Here is a 22,108-nt window from a genome sequence, read left to right on the forward strand (position 1 = left end):
GATTTCTCCAGTTTCCTCATTTCCCCTCCCCCCACCTTGTCTCAGTCAAATCCCTCGAACTCAGCACCGCCTTCCTAACCTGCAATCATCTTCCTGACCTCTCCGCCCCCACCCCACTCCGGCCTATCACCCTCACCTTGCCCTCCCTCCACCTATCGCATTTCCAAAGCCCCTCCCCCAAGTCCCTCCTCCCTACCTTTTATCTTAGCCTGCTGGACACACTTTCCTCATTCCTGAAGAAGCGCTTATGCCCGAAACGTCGATTCTCCTGTTCCTTGGATGCTGCCTGACCTGCTGCGCTTTTCCAGCAACACATTTTCAGCTAGTGAAGAAGGTGTTTGGCATGCTTTCCTTTATTGGTCATTGCACTGAGTATAGGATGTCATGTTGTGGCTGTACAGGACATTGGTGAAAACACTTTTGAAATACTGTGTGCAATACTAGATTCCTTTCTGTAAGAAGGATGTTGTGAAACTTGAAAAGGTTCAGAAAAGATCTACAAGGATGTTGCCAGGGTTGGAGGATTTGAACTATAGGGAGAGGTTGAATAGGCTAGGGCTGTTTTCCCTGGAGCATCGGAGACTGAGAGGTGGCCTTATAGAGGATTATAAAATTATGAGGGGCATGGATAGGGTAAATAGACAAAATCTTTTCCCTGGGGTGGGGGAGTCCAGAACTAGAGGGCATAGGTTTAGGGTGAGAGGGGAAAGATTTAAGGGGCAACTTTTTCACAGAGAGGATGGTAGGTGTATGCAATGAGCTGCCAGAGGAAGTGGTGGAGGCTGGTACAATTACAACATTTAAAAGGCACCTAGATAGGTATATGAATAGGAAGTGTTTAGAGGGATATGGGCCAGGTGCTGGCAAATGGGATTTCATTAGGTTAGGATATCTGGTCGACCTGAACGAGTTGAATCGAAGGGTCTGATTCCATGCTGTCCATCTCTATGACTTTATGCTATGACACATCTGTGGGACACTATCACTGCGCCACAAGGCCACACCCTATTCCCCTGTCTGTATGTATTATCTTTCACTAGTTGGCATCAATTCCAGTTACACTGAGAGTTGTGCAAAGCCAGTCGTCAAGAAGGTTTTTTGATGCTTGTTGAAATTCAGTCCTGTGGGGTCTACTATCCTGCTCTGTATTCACACAAGCTGCACAGTATAACTTGGCTTCAAGTAACTGCTTTTAATCAATGCTTAGAATTATTCAGTGACCTGAAGTGTTGCAAATTGTGCAATTGAATACATCTCAAGTACTGGGTGATGAAAGTCTCATCTTGCCCGTTGAGGCAAATGGTACTGCTCCTTCCCTTCATAACCTGGGTATGATTTGCTGGTTGCTTGAACAGAAACATAGTCAACATTTTCAATTTAAATGTTAATGTCCTTTCAATTCCAATGCCTTTCTTTTAAGATTGCAGTTCCTTATCCATGAGAGAGATATCATTGTGCAGACTGTTTCATCAGTAGGAAATAAATATCTGCTTTTAGCAACTGCTGAGGACCAAATCAGGAGATTTTGCCCTAAAATGGTTGATAGAAATTTCAGGGGGATGAAGAAGTAGTTGGGCCTTTTGGAATTTCTCAACTGCTGTACGTTTGAGACTGCTCCATTTCTCATCTGCAGTAGCGGGTTTTGAGACCACTAGGACACAGTCTCTCCACAACCCCGTTTCCCCCCACTCCCCCACCACCGATAATCAGCCACCCCCTCCCCTCCACCGCCCCTACCGATTACTTCCTGCCCTGTTGGGTCCTTGAGCCAAGTGCTGACTTCGTTTTTGATTGGTGAATCACTGGTAAGATCCAATGCAGTCTGTGTATACAAGGGGCTCCAAAGTTAAGGAATTTCAGGATATTGACCCAGTGACAATGAAAGAATGATGACACTTGAGCAGGTTAGGAATTTAGGTATTTTTTTTGAGGGGTCAAGGTGCAAAGAATTAGATTTCTCAGGACCCAGTACTCTTGCTCTTTTATTGTCAGAAGTCACACAATGCCAGATTATAGTCCAATAGGTTTATGTGAAATCACAACCTTTCAGGACACCCCCCTGATAAAGAGCAGCGCTCTGAAAGCTTGTGATATTACATAAACTTGTTGGGCTGTAACCTGACATTATGCGACTTCTGACCTTGTTCACCCCAGTCCTACACCAGCAGCTCCCACATTCTTGCCCTTTTAAATGTTAGACCTTTGAAAAGGTGGAGAAATATCATCCAAGTGCCACGTTTGATTGCCTTTGCAAAGGCTGTCTCACTCAATCTCTAAACTGCATGATTTTTGAAATTGGGGTATTTGCGGAAGCTCCTCTTCCTGTTAGGTTACCTACTCATCAAAAAATGCAGGTTTAGATTTTTGCCTTGATGATGATTATAGCAAAGGAAATCCTAGCCTTGACTTTACAGCTTGTGATGACATACAATTCTACTGTTGGTGATAGCTACTTGATCTTCTTATAATCAAGCCTAGTTGTTAGGATGATATAACAATCACATGATGGAGGATGAACACTGGACTTCTTCCCAAAAAAGAGTCAAGCTGGATTTGAAATCTTAACTCTATTGCTTTCTCCACAGATGCTGCCAGACCTGCTGAGTTTCTCTGGCACATTCAGTTATCTTAGATTCTCAGCTTCTGCAGTAAATAACTTTTATTGCCCTATTATTTATATATGTATATTCCAAAATGCATAATTGCACATTGAATCAAATTGAATCAGAGTCAACCTGCCTTGTTTAAATGCAAGCAAAGCCTGGCAGTTAACTGTCAGTCATTATCTAACTGGTGCATTTTGCTTGGCAGCACCTATACCAATCAAAGTGCATGTCCCACCAATCAGCACACTCTGCCTAAGCAGTATAGAAATGTTGCTTGCCTTTTTCAGTGGTATTTTTAGGAATAGTCCTAACAACTGCTAGGCAAAATACTCCGATAAAGTAACTCTTTTGATCAGCAATACCCAAGTTCCGTGTTAGCCAATGATCGCAACCACTTTGTTACCCTGCACAGTGTCATTTTTGAGGTGGAGTCCCTCCCAAAACAAACAGGAGCCTTAGCCAAATATTTATATCTGACTTCTCATGACATGCTCAGGGCCACAGTGCAGTTTTATAACATTGGAATTGAGCGGTGAAGGCCAGATGAATGGCTCTTATATAGGTTGTTGCATGCTGCTCCAATGATAGTTCGTAGAAAGCGTTGGCAGTGTTTGTATGTCAGAAAGAGTGGGAATCTACCTCTCAATCCCTTGGAAACCCTACACTTGCTGGCAATCATTGCAGCCTCCAACCCTCTTTAATGGAAACTCAGTCATTGAGTCTGTCCAGAACAAAGATCATTAGAGTTCTCGATATTAATGATATCATGACAGATGGGGACAAATGTGGTAAAATGGCGTTGAGATAAACAGAAAAATCAGCCATGATCTGATCACAAGGGACCAAACATGTCCACTCTTACTTGTATTTTGCTGTGTCCCCATTGTGGAGTTCTGATTAAGCTCTGAGGAGGACACTCGATTTGCCATCCATGTTCAAACTGCAGCTTAGATACTGTGGTCATCAGGAAAGTGTAATGGCTGACCCTATACTTGCTTTGTGTTGCAACACTAGAATTCCAAATGAATGATTAGCTTGAAACACAAAGCATCGCAAAGTGATTATTTTGTGCTGGTTAATTGTTTTCTAATTCCTTACCTTTGTGCTTCTCTTTTGTTTGGCATTTGGTCAATAAGTATTGGAAACCAATCAAATGAGGAACACTGAATGTTTGGTTGGTTGGCTCAATTTAGAGTCATAGAGTCATGGAGTCCTACCGCATGGAGATAGGCCCTTTGGTCCAAACTGGTCCATGCTGACCAAAATGTCCATCCACCACTAACTCCATTTCCCTGCACTTGTAACATATCCTACTAAACCTTTCCTATCCATGTATTTGTCCCATGTATTTGGCCTTATAAATGTTGTTAATGTACCTGCCTCAACCACTTCCGCTGGTAGTTCATTCCATATACGTACCACCCTCTATGTAAAAACATTGCCCTCAGGTTCCCTTTTATTCTTTCCTCTCTAACCTTAAACTGAAGACCTCTAGTTCTCCAACCCTGGGAAAAAACCTGAGTGAATTCACCCTATCCGTGCCTCTCATGATCTTTTACACTTTTCTAAATCCCCCCTCAGTCTCCTACACTCTAAAGAAAAATATCCCAGCCTGTCCATCCTCTCCCTATAACTCAGACCCTTGAGTCCAAACAACATGCTTGTAAATTTCTTCTGCACTCTTTTCAGTTTAACAACATCCTTCCTATAGCAAGGTGGCCAAAACTGAACACAATCCTCCAAGCGTAGCCTCACCAACATCCTGTGCAACTGCAATGTAACTTTCCAACTTCTATACTCAATGCCCTGACTGATGAAGGGCAGTGTGCCGAAAGCTTTCTTCACTGCTCTGTCTACCTGTGACTCTACTTTCAGAGAATTGTGAACCTGAACTCCAAGATCCCTCTATTCCACTACACTCCTTAAGACCCTATCATTTGCCATGAAACTCCTACCTTGATTTGACTTTCCAAGATGCAAGAACTCACGCTTAGCTATATTAAACACCATTTGCCATTTCTCGGCCCACTTCCTCAGCTAATCAAGGTCCTGCTGCAATTTTTGATAACCTTCCTCACTGCCCACAATCCTGCCTATCTTGCTGTCATTTGCAAACTTACGAAACATGCCTTGTTCGTTCTCATCTAAATCATTGATATGGATAACAAGCAGTAATAGACACAGCACCAACCCTCCACTAGTCACAGGCTTCCAATCTGACAAGCATCCTTCCACAATTACTCTCTGCTTCCTTCCATTATCCAATTTGCCAGCTGTCCTCGGATTCCATGCAAGCTAATCTTCCAGAACAGCCTACCATGTAAAGCTTTATCAAAGGCCTTACTGAAATCCAGACAAACTACATCTACTGCCCTGCCCTCATCAACCTTCCTGGTCACCTCATCAAAGAACTCTATCAAATTACTGAGGCACGATCTCAGTCATGCACAAAGCCATGCTCACTGGTCCTCATCAAACCCTGTCTTTCCAAATGCATGTATATCTTATCTCTCAGAATCTTCTCAAGTAACTTACCCACCACAGACATTAGGCTTACTGGTCTATAGTTCCCAGGTTTCTATTTGCAGCCCTTCTTGATTAATAGCACAATCGCTAACCTCCAGTCTTCGAGACGTCACCCATGGCTAATGATGATATAAAAATATCAGCCAGGACCCCTGCCATTTCTTCCCGAACCTCTTGCAGTGTTCTTGGGTATATCTGGTCAGGACCAGGAGATTTATCTACCTTCATACATTCCAGCACCTCCTCTGCTGTGATATAGATTGCCCTCAAGATATCGCCACTAACTTCCCCAAGTTCCCAAATCTTCATGTCTTTCTCCATCAGTAAACACAGAGGAGAAATATTCATTGCGGATCTCGTCCATCTCCTGTGGTTCTACACATACATGTCCCCCCCCACTTTGGTCTTTGAGGAGTTCTATTCTCTCTCTCTCGTTATTCTTTTTCCTTTAATATATTTAAATAACCTCTTTTGATTCACCATAATCTTCTCAGCCAAGGTAATCTCGTGCCCCCCTCTTTTACCCTCCTGTTTTCCTTCTTCAATAAACTCCTGTATTCCCTATATATCTCCATGGTTTCCCTTGATCCCAGCTGCCTGTACCTGAGCCATGCCTCCTTTTTTCTGGTCAAAAACTCAATATCTCTTGCCATCCAGGGTTCCTTATTCCTGCCAACCTTGCCTTTCACCCTCACAGGAACATATCGACCTTGAACTTTAGCTATTTCACTTTTAAAGGCTTCCCACTTGCCAGAGGTCCCTTTGCCTGCAAACAAACTATTCCAAACAACCCCTGCAAGCTCCTGTCTAATTCCATCAAAATCCCCAATTTAGAACTTGAACATGTGGGCCAGTTTGTCCCTCTCCATAACTATTTTAAAATTAATAGATCTATGGTCATTGGTGCTCTCCCACTGTCTCATCCATCACCTCTCCAACCCTATTTCCCAGGAGTAGATCGAGTTTTGCCCCTTCCTGACTAATATCCTCTATACACTGCTTGAAGAAACTTTCCTGAATGCATTTAACAATTCCATCCCATCTAAGCCCTTAACGCTCTGGCAGTCCCAGTCTATATCAGGAAAATTAAAGGCTCCTACAATGACCCTATTGCTCCTGCAAGTCTCCACAGTCTCCCTGCATATTTGTTCCTCTAATTCCCGTTGTCTATTTGGGGTCATATAGTACCAACTGAATAACATCACCATCCCCTTCTTATTTTTTATCTCCACCCACAAAGCCTCACTGGATGATTCTTCAGTTATTTCATCTCTTAATTTGATAAGAGATTTGACATAGTGGGAGCGGAAGTGCTCAGTAATGTTGCATTGGGTTGAATAATGCATTCTTTGGAGGTAGCCTGGTTTTGCTTTTGCCTCTGAGCAGTTTTCTCAAGCAATACTGAAATATTGCATTTCTCCATTTGGGGGAGTTTTGAAACACTTTGCACCTTTGTCGGTGATGCCTGTGTTTTTCTTTTGGAAATAAGTTGTTTCTTGGTATCACCATTCCTATAAACAAGAAATTTGAGCCCAAATTTGAAGGATGCATAAAAGGTACAAAATGAGATGACAAATTATGTGTGAAAGCATGTCATTAATACAGATGCAAGAGGCCAAGCAGTCGTAAAAATATGTTATCACCTGCAGTCAGGGTCCCTGTGTCAGGCTACAAATGCAAACATGAATTTTTAAATGGGTTATCAACGTTAAGCTATTACAGTTCACAATTTTAAATATTTAATAATCTCAGCGCTGCATAGAGAGAAGAATTTTCACTTCGTATTTCCTTCCATTGCATTTGGACAGCTTTCTCTGCTCTGTGCCAGTGGTGTGCCACAAGGATTGGTGCTGGGTCCACTGCTTTTCGCCACTTATACAAATGATTTGGATGTGAACCCAGGAGGTTTTGTTAGTAATTTTTGCAAATTACACCAAAATTGGAGGTGTACTGGAGAGCAAAGAAGGAACTACAGAGTACAAGGGGGTCTTGATTAGTTGGGCCAATGGGCTGAGGAGTGGCAGATGGAGTTTAATGTAGGTAAATGTGAGGTGCTGCATTTTGGAGAGGCAAATCAGATCAGGACTTATGCATTTAATGGTAAAGTTCTGAGGAGTGTTGCTGAGCAAAGAGATCTTGGAATGCAGGTTCATTGTTCCTTGAAAGTGGAGTTGCAAGTAGATTGAATAGTGAAGAAGGTGTTTGGTCTCCTCTCCTTCATTGGTCATAGCATTAAGGATAGGAGTTCAGAGGTCATGTTGCAGCTGTACAGGACATTGGTCAGGCCACTTTTGGAATATTGCATGCAATTCTGGTCTTCTTCTTATCAGAAGGATGTTGGTTAGGCCACTCTTGGAATATTGTGTTATAAAATCATGAGGGGCATGGATTGGGTAAATATACAAGGTCTTTTCCCTGGGGTGGTGGAGTCCAGAACTAGAGGGCATATGTTTAGGTTGAGAGGGGAAAGATATAAAAAGGACCTAAAGGGCAACTTTTTCATGTAGAGGGTGGCGCGTGTATGGAATGTGCTGCCAGAGGAAGTGGTTGAGGCTGGTACAATTGCAATATTTAAAAGTCATCTTGATGGCTTTTGGAAGGGTTTAAAGGGGTATGGGCCAAATGCTGGCGAATGGGACTAGATTAGGTTAGGATATCTGGTTGGCATGGACAAGTTGCACCAAAGCATTGGTGTCGGTGCTGTACATCTCAATGATTCTATGTTAGGCATTCATGCACGTGGCTATAGATGGTGCTTTGAGTCGAAAATGGCATGACGTGTTGTTTGTCGTTTTCCTTCAATTGCATTGAACTAGCAGCAAATCAAAGGCAAATACATTGATAGGACAGAGCTGTTTGCTTTCTACAAGAGTCACATTGATATCAACACCAGATTGTCTGTCATGTATTTTCTTAATAAGATGTGTCCTTGTGAATTATTCTGTCAGCTGTTATTTACAGTGCACTAAATAACTTGTTTGCTGTTATGAGAGACTTAGAGCCCTCGCCAACCCGCTTTTATAAGGCTGATGATACAAAGTATAGGTGGGATTGGTGATCCCCAGTCTTGGTGGGCATACATTACAAAAGGTACTGGTTCTGAAAAGGTTGCATTAACCTTACCCGATTGGATGATGCCACACAATCTTGGGTGGACAGTAGGAGGAATATAGCCTGAGGTCCCAATGGGGTTAGGTGTGTCATCCCTGGCTCCTGATATTTTGCACAGCTACTCATGACCCCCAGTATACTGAATAAAACCAAAATCCTGCAGATGTCAAGATCAGGATCAGGATCCAAAGATGTGCGGGTCAGGTGAATTGGCCATGCTAAATTGCCTGTAGTGAGAGATGCATTAGTAGGGAGTAGGTGAATGGGTCTGCATGGGTTTACTCTTTGGAGGGTTGATGTGGACTTGTTGGGCTGAGGGGCCTGTTTCTGCACTGTAGGGAATCTAACCTAATCTAATTATATTGGAAATCTGAAACAACTACAGAAGTAACTGGAGGAATTCAGTAGTTCTTGCAGCATCAAGGGACATAGAAACAGGGTTAACATGTCAAGAATTTCTGAAGAAGAGTCAGAAACATTAACTCTGTTTCTCTCTCCACAGATGCTACCAGACCTGCTGAGTTCATGCAACGTTTTCTGTATTTGTTGCACTTGATGTTCCTATTGCTGTCATTCAATAACCTACATCCTGTTGTTAAGTCAAGTTCCTCTTCCTATTTAAACTCATTTGTGGTTCATCATCCAGCCCTTCCTTACACCCAGTATGGAAGGGAAGATGAATGCAGTACTCCTTCATAAACATTAGCTAGTAGTGGTTAATTCCACAGCATACAAAACTGTAACGCTGAAGGGTACTGTGCCAGTGAGATGACTAAACTTCAAAGACTGGCTATGGACCAGGGAATGGCTTGGAACTTTTACATATTGTATAATGTTTTCATATTGATGCCAATATAAAGAGCTGATTGGATTGTTCCTATAAAGATATTCTTGCCCTTATTTGCTGTTACATATGTATATTTCTGTAAACATTAATCATGGTCTAAACAGATTTGTGTTACTATTGTATTCTATTTGCCAGAACAAGATATGCCAAAGTTAATTTTTTTGTGTGTCAGATTATGAAACATTTGGAAGCAGTTGTAGCCAATTATTTTCACAGTTAGATCTCGGTTTCACTTCTGGTGATTTGGCCAGCAGGGTTTCAAGCCAATAATTGAAAAAAAATGATCATCACTACTTTTTGCCTCTGTTGGAGGAACCCATACAAAACAAAAATCTGATTTTCCAAAGAAGTGAAGAGCAATGTTCCTTTTTAAGTTTTAGTGTCTTTCATTGGACTTAAAAAATGTTATTTTAATAGAATTAAGAATAGGTTTACTTTGTGTGGATAAGTAGGTTTTCAAATTATTTTTGTAAAAAAAGTGCATCTGAATGATATTGCTCACTAAGTCAGCTGAAAAATCAACTGCTTTCTAATCTTGAAAAGTGTAAGTACGACTGTGTGCTTTTCCGTGAAACAGTTTGCGTAGGGAAGAGAACACAGTGCAACATGCAAATAAATCACTGATTGCACTTAGTTAATGAATCAAACCAAGAGTTGAATGGAGATATTGTGGTAATGCAGTTCCATGAAATAAATGTTTTCATGCAGGTTTGCTACAGTTTTCAAGCTGACAGCGTAAGGCTTCTTTAGTCATTGCTATGGAGATCAAGAGCATCTAAATTCGAAAGCTTGTGAAGTTATATTCTGTCTGTCAATATTACTTTCCAATGTTTGTGAAGGTGATGCAAAGCAAGTTAAGTTACCCTGCCGTTACCATGGTAACTAAAAAAAATGAACATATGTTTTTAGTTAATTTACATGATTTCTCTTAGGGTCATAAGCATGGAGTTCCATGTATTCTGCCGCTTGCGAGATTCTCACACTTTTATCTTGTTTTATTTTTTGTCTTTTTGGAGCATGCCCAACTTGCAGCGACTTCCTTAACCTGGTGCAAGGCATCATGGATCTCCAGGAGCTTCTTGCAAAAATGACGACAAAAGTGAGTTTTACCAGGGGCCCTTTAACAGAACTTTGAACTTTGAGACATTCGCTCCAATTTATGTCTTCGTGTTCTATTGTGTGATTAAGCAAGCAGATGGATTCTGCCAATTGTCAGGTTCAAATAAAGGGCTTGCAATTTGTTATTGTGGACAGTGAGGGTTTAGGATGTCAGTGGTCTCTTTGCAATGTAGAAATTGAACCGATGAACCAAGTGTCATGTTATGGTTTTATAATCCTGAATATTTTATTTTCACATGCCAACTCTCCCCATGATGGAGTCTGGTTTCTCGAGTCAAATTGACAGATTACTATAGAGTCATAGATTTGTACAGCACGAAAGCAGACCCTTCAGTCTAATTCGTCCATGCCAACCAGATATCCTATATTAATCTAGTCCTATTTGTGAGCATTTGGCCCATATCCCTCTACACCCTTCCTATTCATGTACCCATCCAGATGTCTTTTAAATGTTATAATTGTACCAGCTAGCACCACAGGAAGCTCAAACCCTCTAACCCTGGCAACATCCCTGTAAATCTTTTCTCAACCTTTTCAAGTTTAACAACATCTTTTCTATAGCAGAGAGACCAGAATTGAATGCAATATTACAAAAGTGGCCTAACTAATGTCCTGTACAGCTGCAACTGACATCCTAACTCCTATATTCAATGTACTGACTAACAAAAGTAAGTGTACCAAACACCTTCTTCACCCGACTGTCTACTTGCAACCCCACCCTCAAGGAAATATAAGCCTGCATCCCAAGGTCTCCTGGTTCGACAACACTTCCCAGGACCCTACCATTAAGTATATAAGTCCTTCTCTGATTTGCTGTTCCAAAATGTAACACCTGACATTTTTCTAAATTAAACGCCATCTCCCACTCCTTAGCCTATTGCCCATCTGATCAAGGTGCTACAGAGCAACTCAGCATTCAAATATGCACATCAATGTGAGCTTTTATTCTGATAAATGGGCATCAAAAGAATTGCAGCATTGGCCATTCAGCCCCTTGAGCGTGCCCCACATTCACTTCGATCATTCAGTGATTTATATTTTAACCCTTTAGTTCCATAACCATGAATACCTTTAGCTAAAATAAAACCCTATAATACTCCATTTCATAATGGTCAATTGATCTGTTTCTGAAAGCATTTTCAGCAGAAGAGTGTTCCAGATTTGCAGCATTCTTTATGATGAATGGCTTTGCTCAATGATTTACCTCTTCCACAATGACAGTGAATTCTAGATCAATTTTTGATTTTAAATCTGGGATTTTTGTTCAGCAAAGGTATTACAAATATGGGCCAAAGGCAGGTTTAGCCACAGATCAGCCAAGATCCAATCTCATTGAGGGGCTGAATGGCCTACTCCTGTTCCTACGCTTCTCTTGTATTAATGTCTGCCTTATTAAGCTGGCACCTGTATCAGTGGGTCTATCTATCCCATTAATTCCTTTAACAATCTCGAACATCTCACTTTGATCATCCCTTATGCAAACATCAATCATCAGACTCAAAAGATGTTGAATAGTTAATTGACGCTCCAGTGTATTGACTCTATCATTCCACATAGTGATGGTTATATTATATGGAACTTGACAAGAATGATGGAGAGAGAGCTTGGCAGGTTTAATTGTCCTTCACTTTACCTTGGAGATGTGCTTTAAAAATTTTAAAATGTCAACAACACTAACTTAGGGATCACATTTAATGTTGCAGAGTGACACATTGCAGAGAATTATGATGCATTTCTTTCGAGCTGAGAATTCCTTCAGCAGAACAAAATTTCTTTTAATGTTGACTCTTTGATCTTTTCTTAAATTGAAATTGGGATGCAGGTCAGTCTTAATCTGATCTCTTCAAGCAAATGGAATTTTCTGACTAAGGAAAATCGATATTAAGGCAAATTATCAGAACAGTGTCCCTTTTTGTAATTTTCTACTGTGCAGAAGAGAAATTCCGTCTATAACCCATTTATGATTCTGAGAGGTTTCCAGTGAACAAATTTTGATTACAAAAGGAAAGTATTCAGCCTACAACTTCTGTTATCAGAATAAATGCAATGTACTGCAAGTTCTGGAATGAAGACAGCAAGTGCTGGAGATTCTCAGCAGCTGTGGAGAGAGAAACATTGGGCTGAATGTTGCCAGAAATTAGCTGAGCGTTGTTGTGTTTGAGTTTCTTTCAATGAGTTTTCTTGCACTATTATCCCAAACTTGCCTCATTAATTCAGTGGTATGCCAGTGAGAGCCCGGATCTCCCACTCCATGTAAGTAGAATGCTCACCATTGTACAGGAGATTGCGTGATTCCAGCTCCCAGCACTTTGGAGCATTCCTGCAGAGTTGGACGTACCAGACGCAGGGACATTGGCGCTCCATTTTGCAGACTGGGAGCTGAAGGTCCTGGTGATTAGGCGATGCAACCTCTTCCCCCAGGGTTAGCAGAAGATGCCAAGGCACCAGACCCTGTCCAGCCTGGGCCAAGGTTGCCACCCGGGGCGAGGGCAGCTTTATCCTTCCAGAGAAATAGGAAACAATCTCACAAGAGGGTCAATGACTTTCTCCGCCCCAAAAGGGTGAGTGACATCATCTTCTCCCTGTGCTGCCTTTCCCTCACTCCCGCCCTGTTACCGCACCCACCTCCCATCAAGGCTCATGCTCCACCATTCTCAGTATAGCATACAATGTCTTCCCTCACCCTCGCTCATCCACCACAAACTCTCAACACCATTGACCCTGCATGCCCTCTATGATGTCGACTCACATGTTCGAGGCACGTCCCCACCTGTTTCCTGTCCTAACAGCTGTGCCACCAACTTTTACGTCACTCATGTTTCTCTCATTCATGGAGAAAAACAGCTCATTGTAGGGGCTGAAAGTGCCAGGGTGGCTGGGGCGCCTGACATTTTGTTTCTCATCCCTCGGAGGCAGTGATCGTGACTGTAGCTGACTGAGGAGTGGGACCAGTCATCAGGACATCATCCATGCCCCAGCAACCAAGTAAGAATATTTGTCCATGGCTGTGCTACTCTCCCATTGTCCACACTCTGTACTATTCACCTGCCCAAATGTTGACATTCTCTCTGTTGTCTCCTGCAGATTACTATGGGCTCTGAGATCAAGGGAATGGTGCTGCCAATATACAGCATGGAACCCTCAGTGGAGGCACCAGCTAAGCTGTCCTTTCAGTCTCCACCCAGCTCAGACACTGGCACCTCATTGGTTACATTGACTGGATTAGAATTGGGAGCTCCAGTTGGTGAACACTTCACTGCCACATCTCTGCAGATGGTCAGGGGAGAAGTGCCCCAGGTCACTGGCACTCAGAGGGTGGCTGGAGACCAAGTACCCGGTCAGACCCAGGAAAACGAGGATTACCCGATGTTACTTTGCAGAAGCAGACACAGGAGCAGCAGGCAGGGCTGTCAGAAAGACTGACACAGAGGCTGTGGGCCAGCAGCAATGAGGTTGGCATCCTGATGCCTTGGGCATGTGACCATCTGTCCGCCTCCGTGGGCAGGTTGGCAGCTGCCGTGGAGACCCAGATCCAGCAGCTTCAGGGGTCACCTTGAGAGATACACTGATTGGCACTCCATTGATCTAGCCTCTGGTGCTGAGCTCCAAGAGGGAGTAGGGTGACAGCGGGAATGAGGGACCTTGACTTCATTTAGGATTTCCCTTCCTCACCAGAAGACAGGGTGGTGCTAGTGGGCACCTGGCTGTAGGAGGAACCAGACCGCCCCCTGCCCCCACCCAGCAGGACACTCCTTTCAGGACTCTCGAGATGTGCCTTCCACCTCCGTCCTACCTCAGCCTCAGCCCTGAAGGACGGTGCACCCACCTCTGGGCAGAAGACCCTCAGTCTGAGCTGTCCGGGTACAAGCTTCTCCCAGGGTCACGTGACCAAAGCTCTGAGGACATTGGACTCCATTGTACAGCGGGGTCCCTCCAGCACAAATGCAGAACCTGGGACTGCACTGAGACATAGTGGGAAGGAAAGAGATAATGCCTTCTGAGAGGACAGAGGTGAAGCATTGCTGTAAAAACATCATCATGGATTTTAAATATAATTCACCATTCATCATCAGCTTTGTATTTGTTTAGCTGCAAACACAACATTGAAGCTGCAGAGCCTAGCCATCCTTCATGAGGTTCTATTGTCTAAAGTGCAGAGTGAGCAAAATCTGCATTATGTGCAGGCAATTATATCTCAAAAGGTACAACTCGAGTGAATCTTTCCAGACGGCAAGACACTACTTAGTGTGTGTCACAGCAAGGAGTGGCGATGATCCTTGATGATGTATGGTGTGGTCAAGAGTGTTTGGGGTCCATACAGCAGATTACAGTAATGCCTAGGGTTCACATCCAGCATGAGGCACTCATTAGTGTGTGTCCACTTCAGTGTATGGGCCATCCATGTGATGCTGTTGTCCTATGGGAGGCCTCACCTGACTTGAAATGGAAATTCCCTCCCTCACAGAAGGGAACACTGATGCTGCCTGGCCTGCTGCACTTTTCCAGCACCACACTTTTCAACTCTGGTCTCCAGCATCTGCAGTCCTCACTTTCTCCTAGGAACACTGACCCTGCTCACTCCAGGGCTGGTCTCAGTCATTTGTATCTCCATTGAGCTTATCCTACTTCCAACCCAATGGAAGTCAATAGTGATTGCTCCTCAGCAAGTGAGTGTTTGGCTTAGCCTCTTGGTGGAGTCCCAAGCGTACACATTCTCAGTTGCACTCCTCATCAACTACATTGGCTTTGAACTTGCCCACGTTCCCTCTGAGAGAAACTCTCCCTCATCTCTCTCAACTGAATGACCACTCGTTCTGAAACTATGATTCCTCGTTCTTTCCCCCCACGTTAACATTTCAAGGTCCTGGTGTGAAACACGGTTATCAATAACTTATTGTCCCTGTAAGGTGCAATGATTCAAGTCAGCACGAGGAACTAAGTTCTCCATCTCAATAAGTCCACCTGCTCCCTAAAGGCATTCTCTCCCTGACCCTCATTTTGAAATTGAAATCATTCTGATTTTGAGCTGACAGGGAAGGTTGAAAGGTCACATTTGCTGGTCAGAGGTAGATCCCCTGGGAAATTGGTGCTGGGCCTGTTCCTTTTGGATTGTTGATTCTTTTTGGTGTTGCACTTCTCACGCTGGTGTTGATCAGGGAAGGATTACACCTTATTTTTTAAACCTTTTCACCCGTCATATCTATAATCGCATCAGGAAAATTGGGATGTTCCCCAAGTAATCACAGTTTATTATTAATTAACTTGACATCTCTCACTTAATTCACTCTGACAATACATTGTAAACATTTAAGTAGCTATGATAGGATACAATTCCAGAAGAAAACTTTCTGTGCAGAAGGTCGAGAGATTTGTAATATTTTATGAGCAGTTATCCGTGCAGCTGAATCTAAATGCACATTAGCAGTTTACAACTGTTGTATATTATATTGGGCAGTTTCATAAGAGTTGGGCAGTGTAGGTATAACTTATATCCATTCTTACTTTCTACCTGATCATTGTTGCTCAGTAAGTGTTTGTTGACCACTGCACTTTTGCATTACTTTATCCCCACCCACATCCAAAGGAATAGATTTTATGTTTTCAGGGGAGTCAATGGTCTCATGTCAATCTAAAGACCACAGGTAATATTCGGGTGACCTGGGTTTGAATCCTGCTCGTGGTGGAATTTGAATTCAATAGAAAATCTGGCTTTCAGAGTCTAATCATGACCATGAATTTATTGACAGTGGGGAAAAAAAAGTCTGGTCCTAAAGGAAATCTGCCATCCTTACCTGGTCTGGCCTATATTTGGCTTCAGGCCCACAGCATAGAATCCCTGCAATGTGGAAACAGGCCATTCAGCCCAACAAGCTCATACTGACTCTCTGAAGAGCACCCCACCCAGACTCACTATCCCCAATAACCCTGCATTTTCTATGGCTAATTCACCTAACCTGGACACTGTAGGCAATTTATTATGACCAATCCACTCGAACTTGCACATCTTTGGTGTTTGGGAGGAAACCAGAGCACCCGGAGGAAACCCACGCAGACACTGGGAGAACGTACAAACTCCACACAGACAGTTGCCCGAGGCAGGAATTGAACCTCGGTCCCTGGTGCTGTGAGGCAGCAGTGCTAACCACTGTTGCTCCAGCAATGTGGTTTGAGTCTAAGCTGCCTCTGGGCAATTAGGGATGGGAAAATAAACACTGTTTGAGCCAGTGACACTCACAGCCCATGAATGTATTAAATATAAAAGTATGATGCATGCCTAAAATGCACATGGAAAAATTGAGGCACTCCCTCCAATCAGCAGCTCTTTGATCCAATGTGTTATTATGTTTTTAATTTGATTCAAAACTCATTTGGAGCATAGCCTCTAGAGAGATGTACCAGCTGTAGATGCACGTAAGCCAAGGTGGTAGCTGGGGTCAGAAGAGCATTGTGTGTAATATGGGAATATAATCCAACTTTTAGCAATGACTGTAATCTAATTGTGGGATTGAAATGATTAGAAACTGTTCATGCAGAACCTTTTACATTAATGATTTCTTCAACGCTGCATAATAATTAGGGGAAATAAAATTTCAGTGCATGAGGTGCTGCAATTCTGGTTACAAATCTGCTCTTGAAATTTAAAAATGCATATTTATATATTGGAACAAATCCACAGAAATAGATCTGATATTTTTATCATGACACAGTGTTTCTTTTGATGCATTTTTGAATAGTTGAAAGCTCTGTGCATTAATTATGTGGGAAACAGATTCCAACTTTTGTTTTCAACAGCAATTTACACAGTGCCCTTAAGTCGAGAAATGACCGAGGTTTCTTGACAGAGGTGTAAGAGAAAACATGCTCGTGAGATGCTGCAAGAAGGAGTAACAGTCAAAGCATTTTATGGAACCCCTACAGTGTGGAAACAGGCCCTTCGGCCCAACAAGTCCACAGCAACCCTCCAAAGAGTAATCCACCTCGACCCATTCCCCTATATTCACCCCTGACTAATGCAACTAACCTAGATATCCCTGAATGCAATGGGCAGTTTAGCATGGCCAGTTCACCTGACCTGCACGTCTTTGGACTGTGGGAGGAAACCAGAGCACCCGGAGGAAACCCACACAGACTCAGGGAGAATGTGCAAACTCCACACAGGTAGTCACCCGAGGCTGGAATCAAACCTGGGTCCCTGGTGCTGTGCAGCAGCAGTGCTAACCACTGAGCCACATTTTCAGAGGATGATAAAGGAGGAGAGAGGTGTTAATGGTGAATATTCAGGGTGTGAGTTGAAAGAATGATGAGGGAAAGAAGGCAATGGAAGAGGTAGAGCGCATCGGGTCACAGACTGAGAAGCAGACAGATTGTGTAAGGGGGTTAATGGAAATAGTTGCAGTGAAATTGTAGTTGATTCTCGGAAATAAATTTCTGCTTTGTTGGATTTTCTCACTCATGTTCAGTTGAGGGTAGATTTCTCTTTGTGCTGTTTTTGTGCTTTCACCAGTTATGCTGTATCTCACCCATTGCCGCTTTCCGCTTATCATTCTTTCAACCACATGCTGAACATTCATCGTAAACAACTCTCTCCTCCTTTATCATCCTCTGAAAACGCTTTGACCATGTTTTCGACTGTTACTCGATCTTGCAGCAACTCACAAGCATGTTTTCTCTTACACCTCTGTCAAGGAACCTGGGTCATTTTTTGACTTAAGGGCACTACGTAAATTGATGTTGGAATCTGTTTTTTTCCTTCCCTTCTGGGACATAGGTGACACTGTTTAGGCCTGGATTTATTGCCCATGCTCAGTGTCCTCGAGAAGATGGTTTTGAACTGTCCACTTGCTCAATTCCCTGAGCGAAGGGGATAGTCAGAAGTCACATGATACCAGGTTATAGTCTGACAGGTTTATGTGAAATCACAAGCTTTCAGAGCGCTGCCCCTTCATCAGGTGAAGTCACCTTGGACTATAACCTGATGTCATCTGATTTCTGACCTTATCCACTACAGACTAACACCAGCACCTCCACATCATAGGGAGGGATTTCCAGGATTTTGACTAAACATCATTGAAGGAATGGCAATATATTTTCAAATCAGAATGGTGAGTGGCTTGGAGGGGAACGTATAGGGGGTGGTTTTCCATGTGTCTGCTGTGCTTGTCCTTCTAGGCAATCTTATGGGTTTGGAAGGTGCTATCTAAAGATCTTTGTGAATTCCTGCATTGTAACGTGTAAATGTTACACTGTGCTTCCATTGACCGTTGGTGGTGTAGGGAGTGATGCTTGCGGATGTGGTGCAAAGTTGGTTGGTTTGTCCTTGATGATGTCAAGCTTCTTGAGTATTGTTGGAGCTGCACCCATTCAGACACGTAGGGGGTATTCTGTCACACTCCTGACTTATGCCTTGGAGATGGTGGACAGGCTTTAGGGATTCAGGAGGTGAGTTGCTCACCTTACTATTCCTAGCCTCTGACCTGCTCTTGTAGTCACCATGTTTGTATTTCAAATTCAGTTAGTTTTGGGTCAATGATAGCTCCCAGGATGATGAAGTGTGGGATTCTTGCTTGGGTAGCAGGATTTGGTGCATCATGGACTGGGCAGCCTTTTTCTGCTTAAGCAAGACAAGATAAATGATTTACGTGGGTAACTTTAAAGAGTGAAAGAAAGATTAATAGACTTGGGAGAAGCAAGAATCTTTCATCTTGCTTGGCAAAGAGGAGAAAAACGTTCTTCTCTGAAGTTTGTGAATCTTAGGAGCTCATTGCCATAGAGAGCTGTGTGGGCAGAGTCACAGAATCTCTACAGTCTGGAAGCAGACCATTCAGCCCATTGAGTCCACAGGGATCCTCCAAAGAGTATTTCCCATTCCCTATAATCCTGCATTCCCCATGGGTAATCCACCTCACCTGCACAACCCAGGACACAGTGGGACAATTTACATGGTGAATCCATCTTTGGACTGCACATCTTTGGACTGGGGGAGGAAGCCAGGGTATCCAGTGGAAACCTACACAGACACAGGAAGAAGATGCAAACTCCGCACAGACTGTCTTCTGAGGATGGAATTGATCCTGGTCCCAAGTTCGATTCTAACCTCAAGTGACTGTCTGTGTGGATTTTGCACATTCTCCCTGTTTCCTCCGGGTGCTTTGGTTTCCACCCACAGTCCAAAGATGTACAGGTTAGGTGAATTGGCCGTGCTAAATAGTCTGATGAAGGTCATTTGCCCGAAAGGTCGACTCTTCTGCTCCTTGGATGCTGCCTGATCTGCTATGCTTTTCCAGCACCACACTCTGGACTCTGATCTGCAGTCCTCACTTTCTACTACATGCTAAATACTCCATAGTCTTCAGGGATTTGTTGGTTAGGTGCATTAGTCAGGGATAAATGTAGAGTAATAGGATAGGATAATGGGTCTGGGTGGGTTATTCTTCGAAGGGCCAGTGTGGACTTGTTGGGCTGAAGGGCCTGTTTCCACACTGTAGGGATTCTATTCTATTCTTGCAGTGAACTTTGCTGGTCTCTCAATGTATCAGACACAGCTATTCTAAGCAAGATTTTCCATTAGATTTCATTTTTTTAATGAATAAATTGCACACAGGGTGGTTCAATTTATATTATGATTAATCTTAACAAGTGTTTCAAACGCACATGCAGCACACTTACTTCACATTCTGCTCGGCTAATGCCATCTGGTGATTGGATTAATGCTTTGAGCTCTAATTTGTCACCCCAGTTTCCAAATATGCAAAAGCCTGAGGGGAATAGTTTTCCTGGTGCTTCTTGCTTATTCCAATTACCCAAAGCAGAACAGGAAATTATAAAGTCCACCCTAACTTTTTCTCTTTCTGCATTAACTTTAGAACATAGAACATAGAACATAGAATAATACAGCACAGAACAGGCCCTTCAGCCCACGATGTTGTGCCGAACATTTGTCCTAGCTTAAGCACCCATCCACGTACCTATCCAATTGCCGCTTAAAGGTCACCAATGATTCTGACTCTGCCACTCCCACAGGCAGCGCATTCCATGCTCCCACCACTTTCTGGGTAAATAACCTACCCCTGACATCCCCCCTATACCTTCCACCCTTCACCTTAAATTTATGTCTCCTTGTAACACTCTGTTGTACAGGCGACCAGAACTGTACACAGTACTCCAAATGTGGCCTAACCAAGGTCCTGTACAGCTGCAGCATCACCTCACGACTCTCACATTCAATCCCTCTGCTAATGAACGCTAATACACCATAGGCCTTCTTATAAGCTCTATCCACCTGAGTGGCAACTTTCAAAGATCCATGAACATAGACCCCAATATCCCTCTGCTCCTCCACCTTACTAAGAACCCTACCGTTAACTCTGTATTCCGCATTCTTATTTGTCCTTCCAAAATGGACAATCTCACACTTGACAGGGTTGAACTCCATCTGCCACTCCTTAGCCCAGCTCTGGATCATATGTTAGTCCCTTTGCAGCCGACAACAGCCCTCCTCACTATCCACAACTCCTCCAATCTTAGTATCGTCTGCAAATTTACTGACCCACCCTTCGACTCCCTCTTCCAAGTCATTAATAAACATTACAAACAGCAGAGGACCCAGAACTGATCCCTGCAGAACTCCACTTGTAACTGGGCTCCAGGCTGAATATTTACCATCTACCACCACTCTCTGACTTCGACCAGTTAGCCAGTTCTCTATCCAACCGGCCAAATTTCCCACTATCCCATGCCTACTGACTTTTCGCATAAGCCTACCATGGAGAACATTATCAAATGCCTTACTAAAATCCATGTACACTACATCCACTGCTCTACCCTCATCCACATACTTGGTCACCTCCTCAAAGAATTCAATAAGACTTGTAAGGCAAGACCTACCCCTCACAAATCCGTGCTGGCTGTCCCTAATCAAGCAGTGTCTTTCCAGATACTCATAAATCCTATCCCTCAATACGCTTTCCATTACTTTGCCTACCACCGAAGTAAGACTAACTGGCCTGTAATTCCCGGGGTTATCCCTATTCCCTTTTTTGAACAGGGGCACAACATTCGCCACTCTCCAGTACCCTGGTACCATCCCCGTTGACAGTAAAGATGAAAAGATCATTGCCAATGGCTCTGCAATTTCCTCTCTTGCTTCCCACATAATCCTAGGATATATCCCGTCAGGCCCGGGGGACTTGTCTATCCTCAAGTTTTTCAAAATGCCCAACACATCTTCCTTTCTAACAGGTATCTCCTCTGGCTTACCAGTCCGTTTCATACTCTCCTCTTCAACAATACAGTCCCTCTCATTTGTAAATACTGAAGAAAAGTACTTATTCAAGACCTCTCCTATCTCTTCCGACTCAATACACAGTCTCCCACTACTGTCCTTGATCGGACCTACCCTCGTTCTCGTCATTCTCATGTTTCTCACATATGCATAAAAGGTCTTGGGGTTATCCTTGATCCTACCCGCCGAAGATTTTTCATGCCCTCTCTTAGCTCTCCTAATCCCTTTCTTCAACTCCCTCCTCGCTATCCTGTATCCCTCCAACGCTCTGTCTGAACCTTGTTTCCTCAACCTTATGTAAGCCTCCTTCTTCCTCTTTACAAGACATTCAACCTCCCTCGTAAACCACGGTTCCCTCACACGACCATCTCTTTCCTGCCTGACAGGTACATACATATCAAGGACACATTGTGTCTGTTCCTTGAAAATATTCCTCATTTCCACGACATCCTTCCCTGACAGTCAATGGACTTCTAACATTTTGTTGTTTCTTGTCTCAGGGAACTTTTTTCTGTTATGGTCAGTGTCAAAAGTATATTCCATAAATTCGAGAATGGACAATTTGGGATCGCAATCTCTATATCTCCCTCTTTACGTAATGAAACTGGGTTATATGTT

At 43.2% G+C, this 22,108-nt stretch overlaps 1 protein-coding gene across 5 annotated transcripts in view; it reads left to right on the top strand.

Moving 5' to 3' along the window:
• Window positions 1-22,108, top strand: part of LOC122557625 (protein kinase C-binding protein NELL1-like) — a 954,605-nt gene that overhangs the window by 157,272 nt on the left and 775,225 nt on the right. For 4 of the 5 annotated variants that reach the window (XM_043705393.1, XM_043705388.1, XM_043705391.1 and 1 more), the window contains one exon: window positions 10,104-10,189. In XM_043705393.1, the coding sequence (XP_043561328.1) occupies window positions 10,104-10,189 (86 nt within the window). The remainder of the gene's footprint in view (window positions 1-10,103; window positions 10,190-22,108) is intronic. The other variant, XM_043705389.1, reaches the window with a different exon arrangement.

Source organism: Chiloscyllium plagiosum, chromosome 16 (genome assembly GCF_004010195.1).
Source record: "Chiloscyllium plagiosum isolate BGI_BamShark_2017 chromosome 16, ASM401019v2, whole genome shotgun sequence".
Taxonomy (NCBI): domain Eukaryota; kingdom Metazoa; phylum Chordata; class Chondrichthyes; order Orectolobiformes; family Hemiscylliidae; genus Chiloscyllium; species Chiloscyllium plagiosum.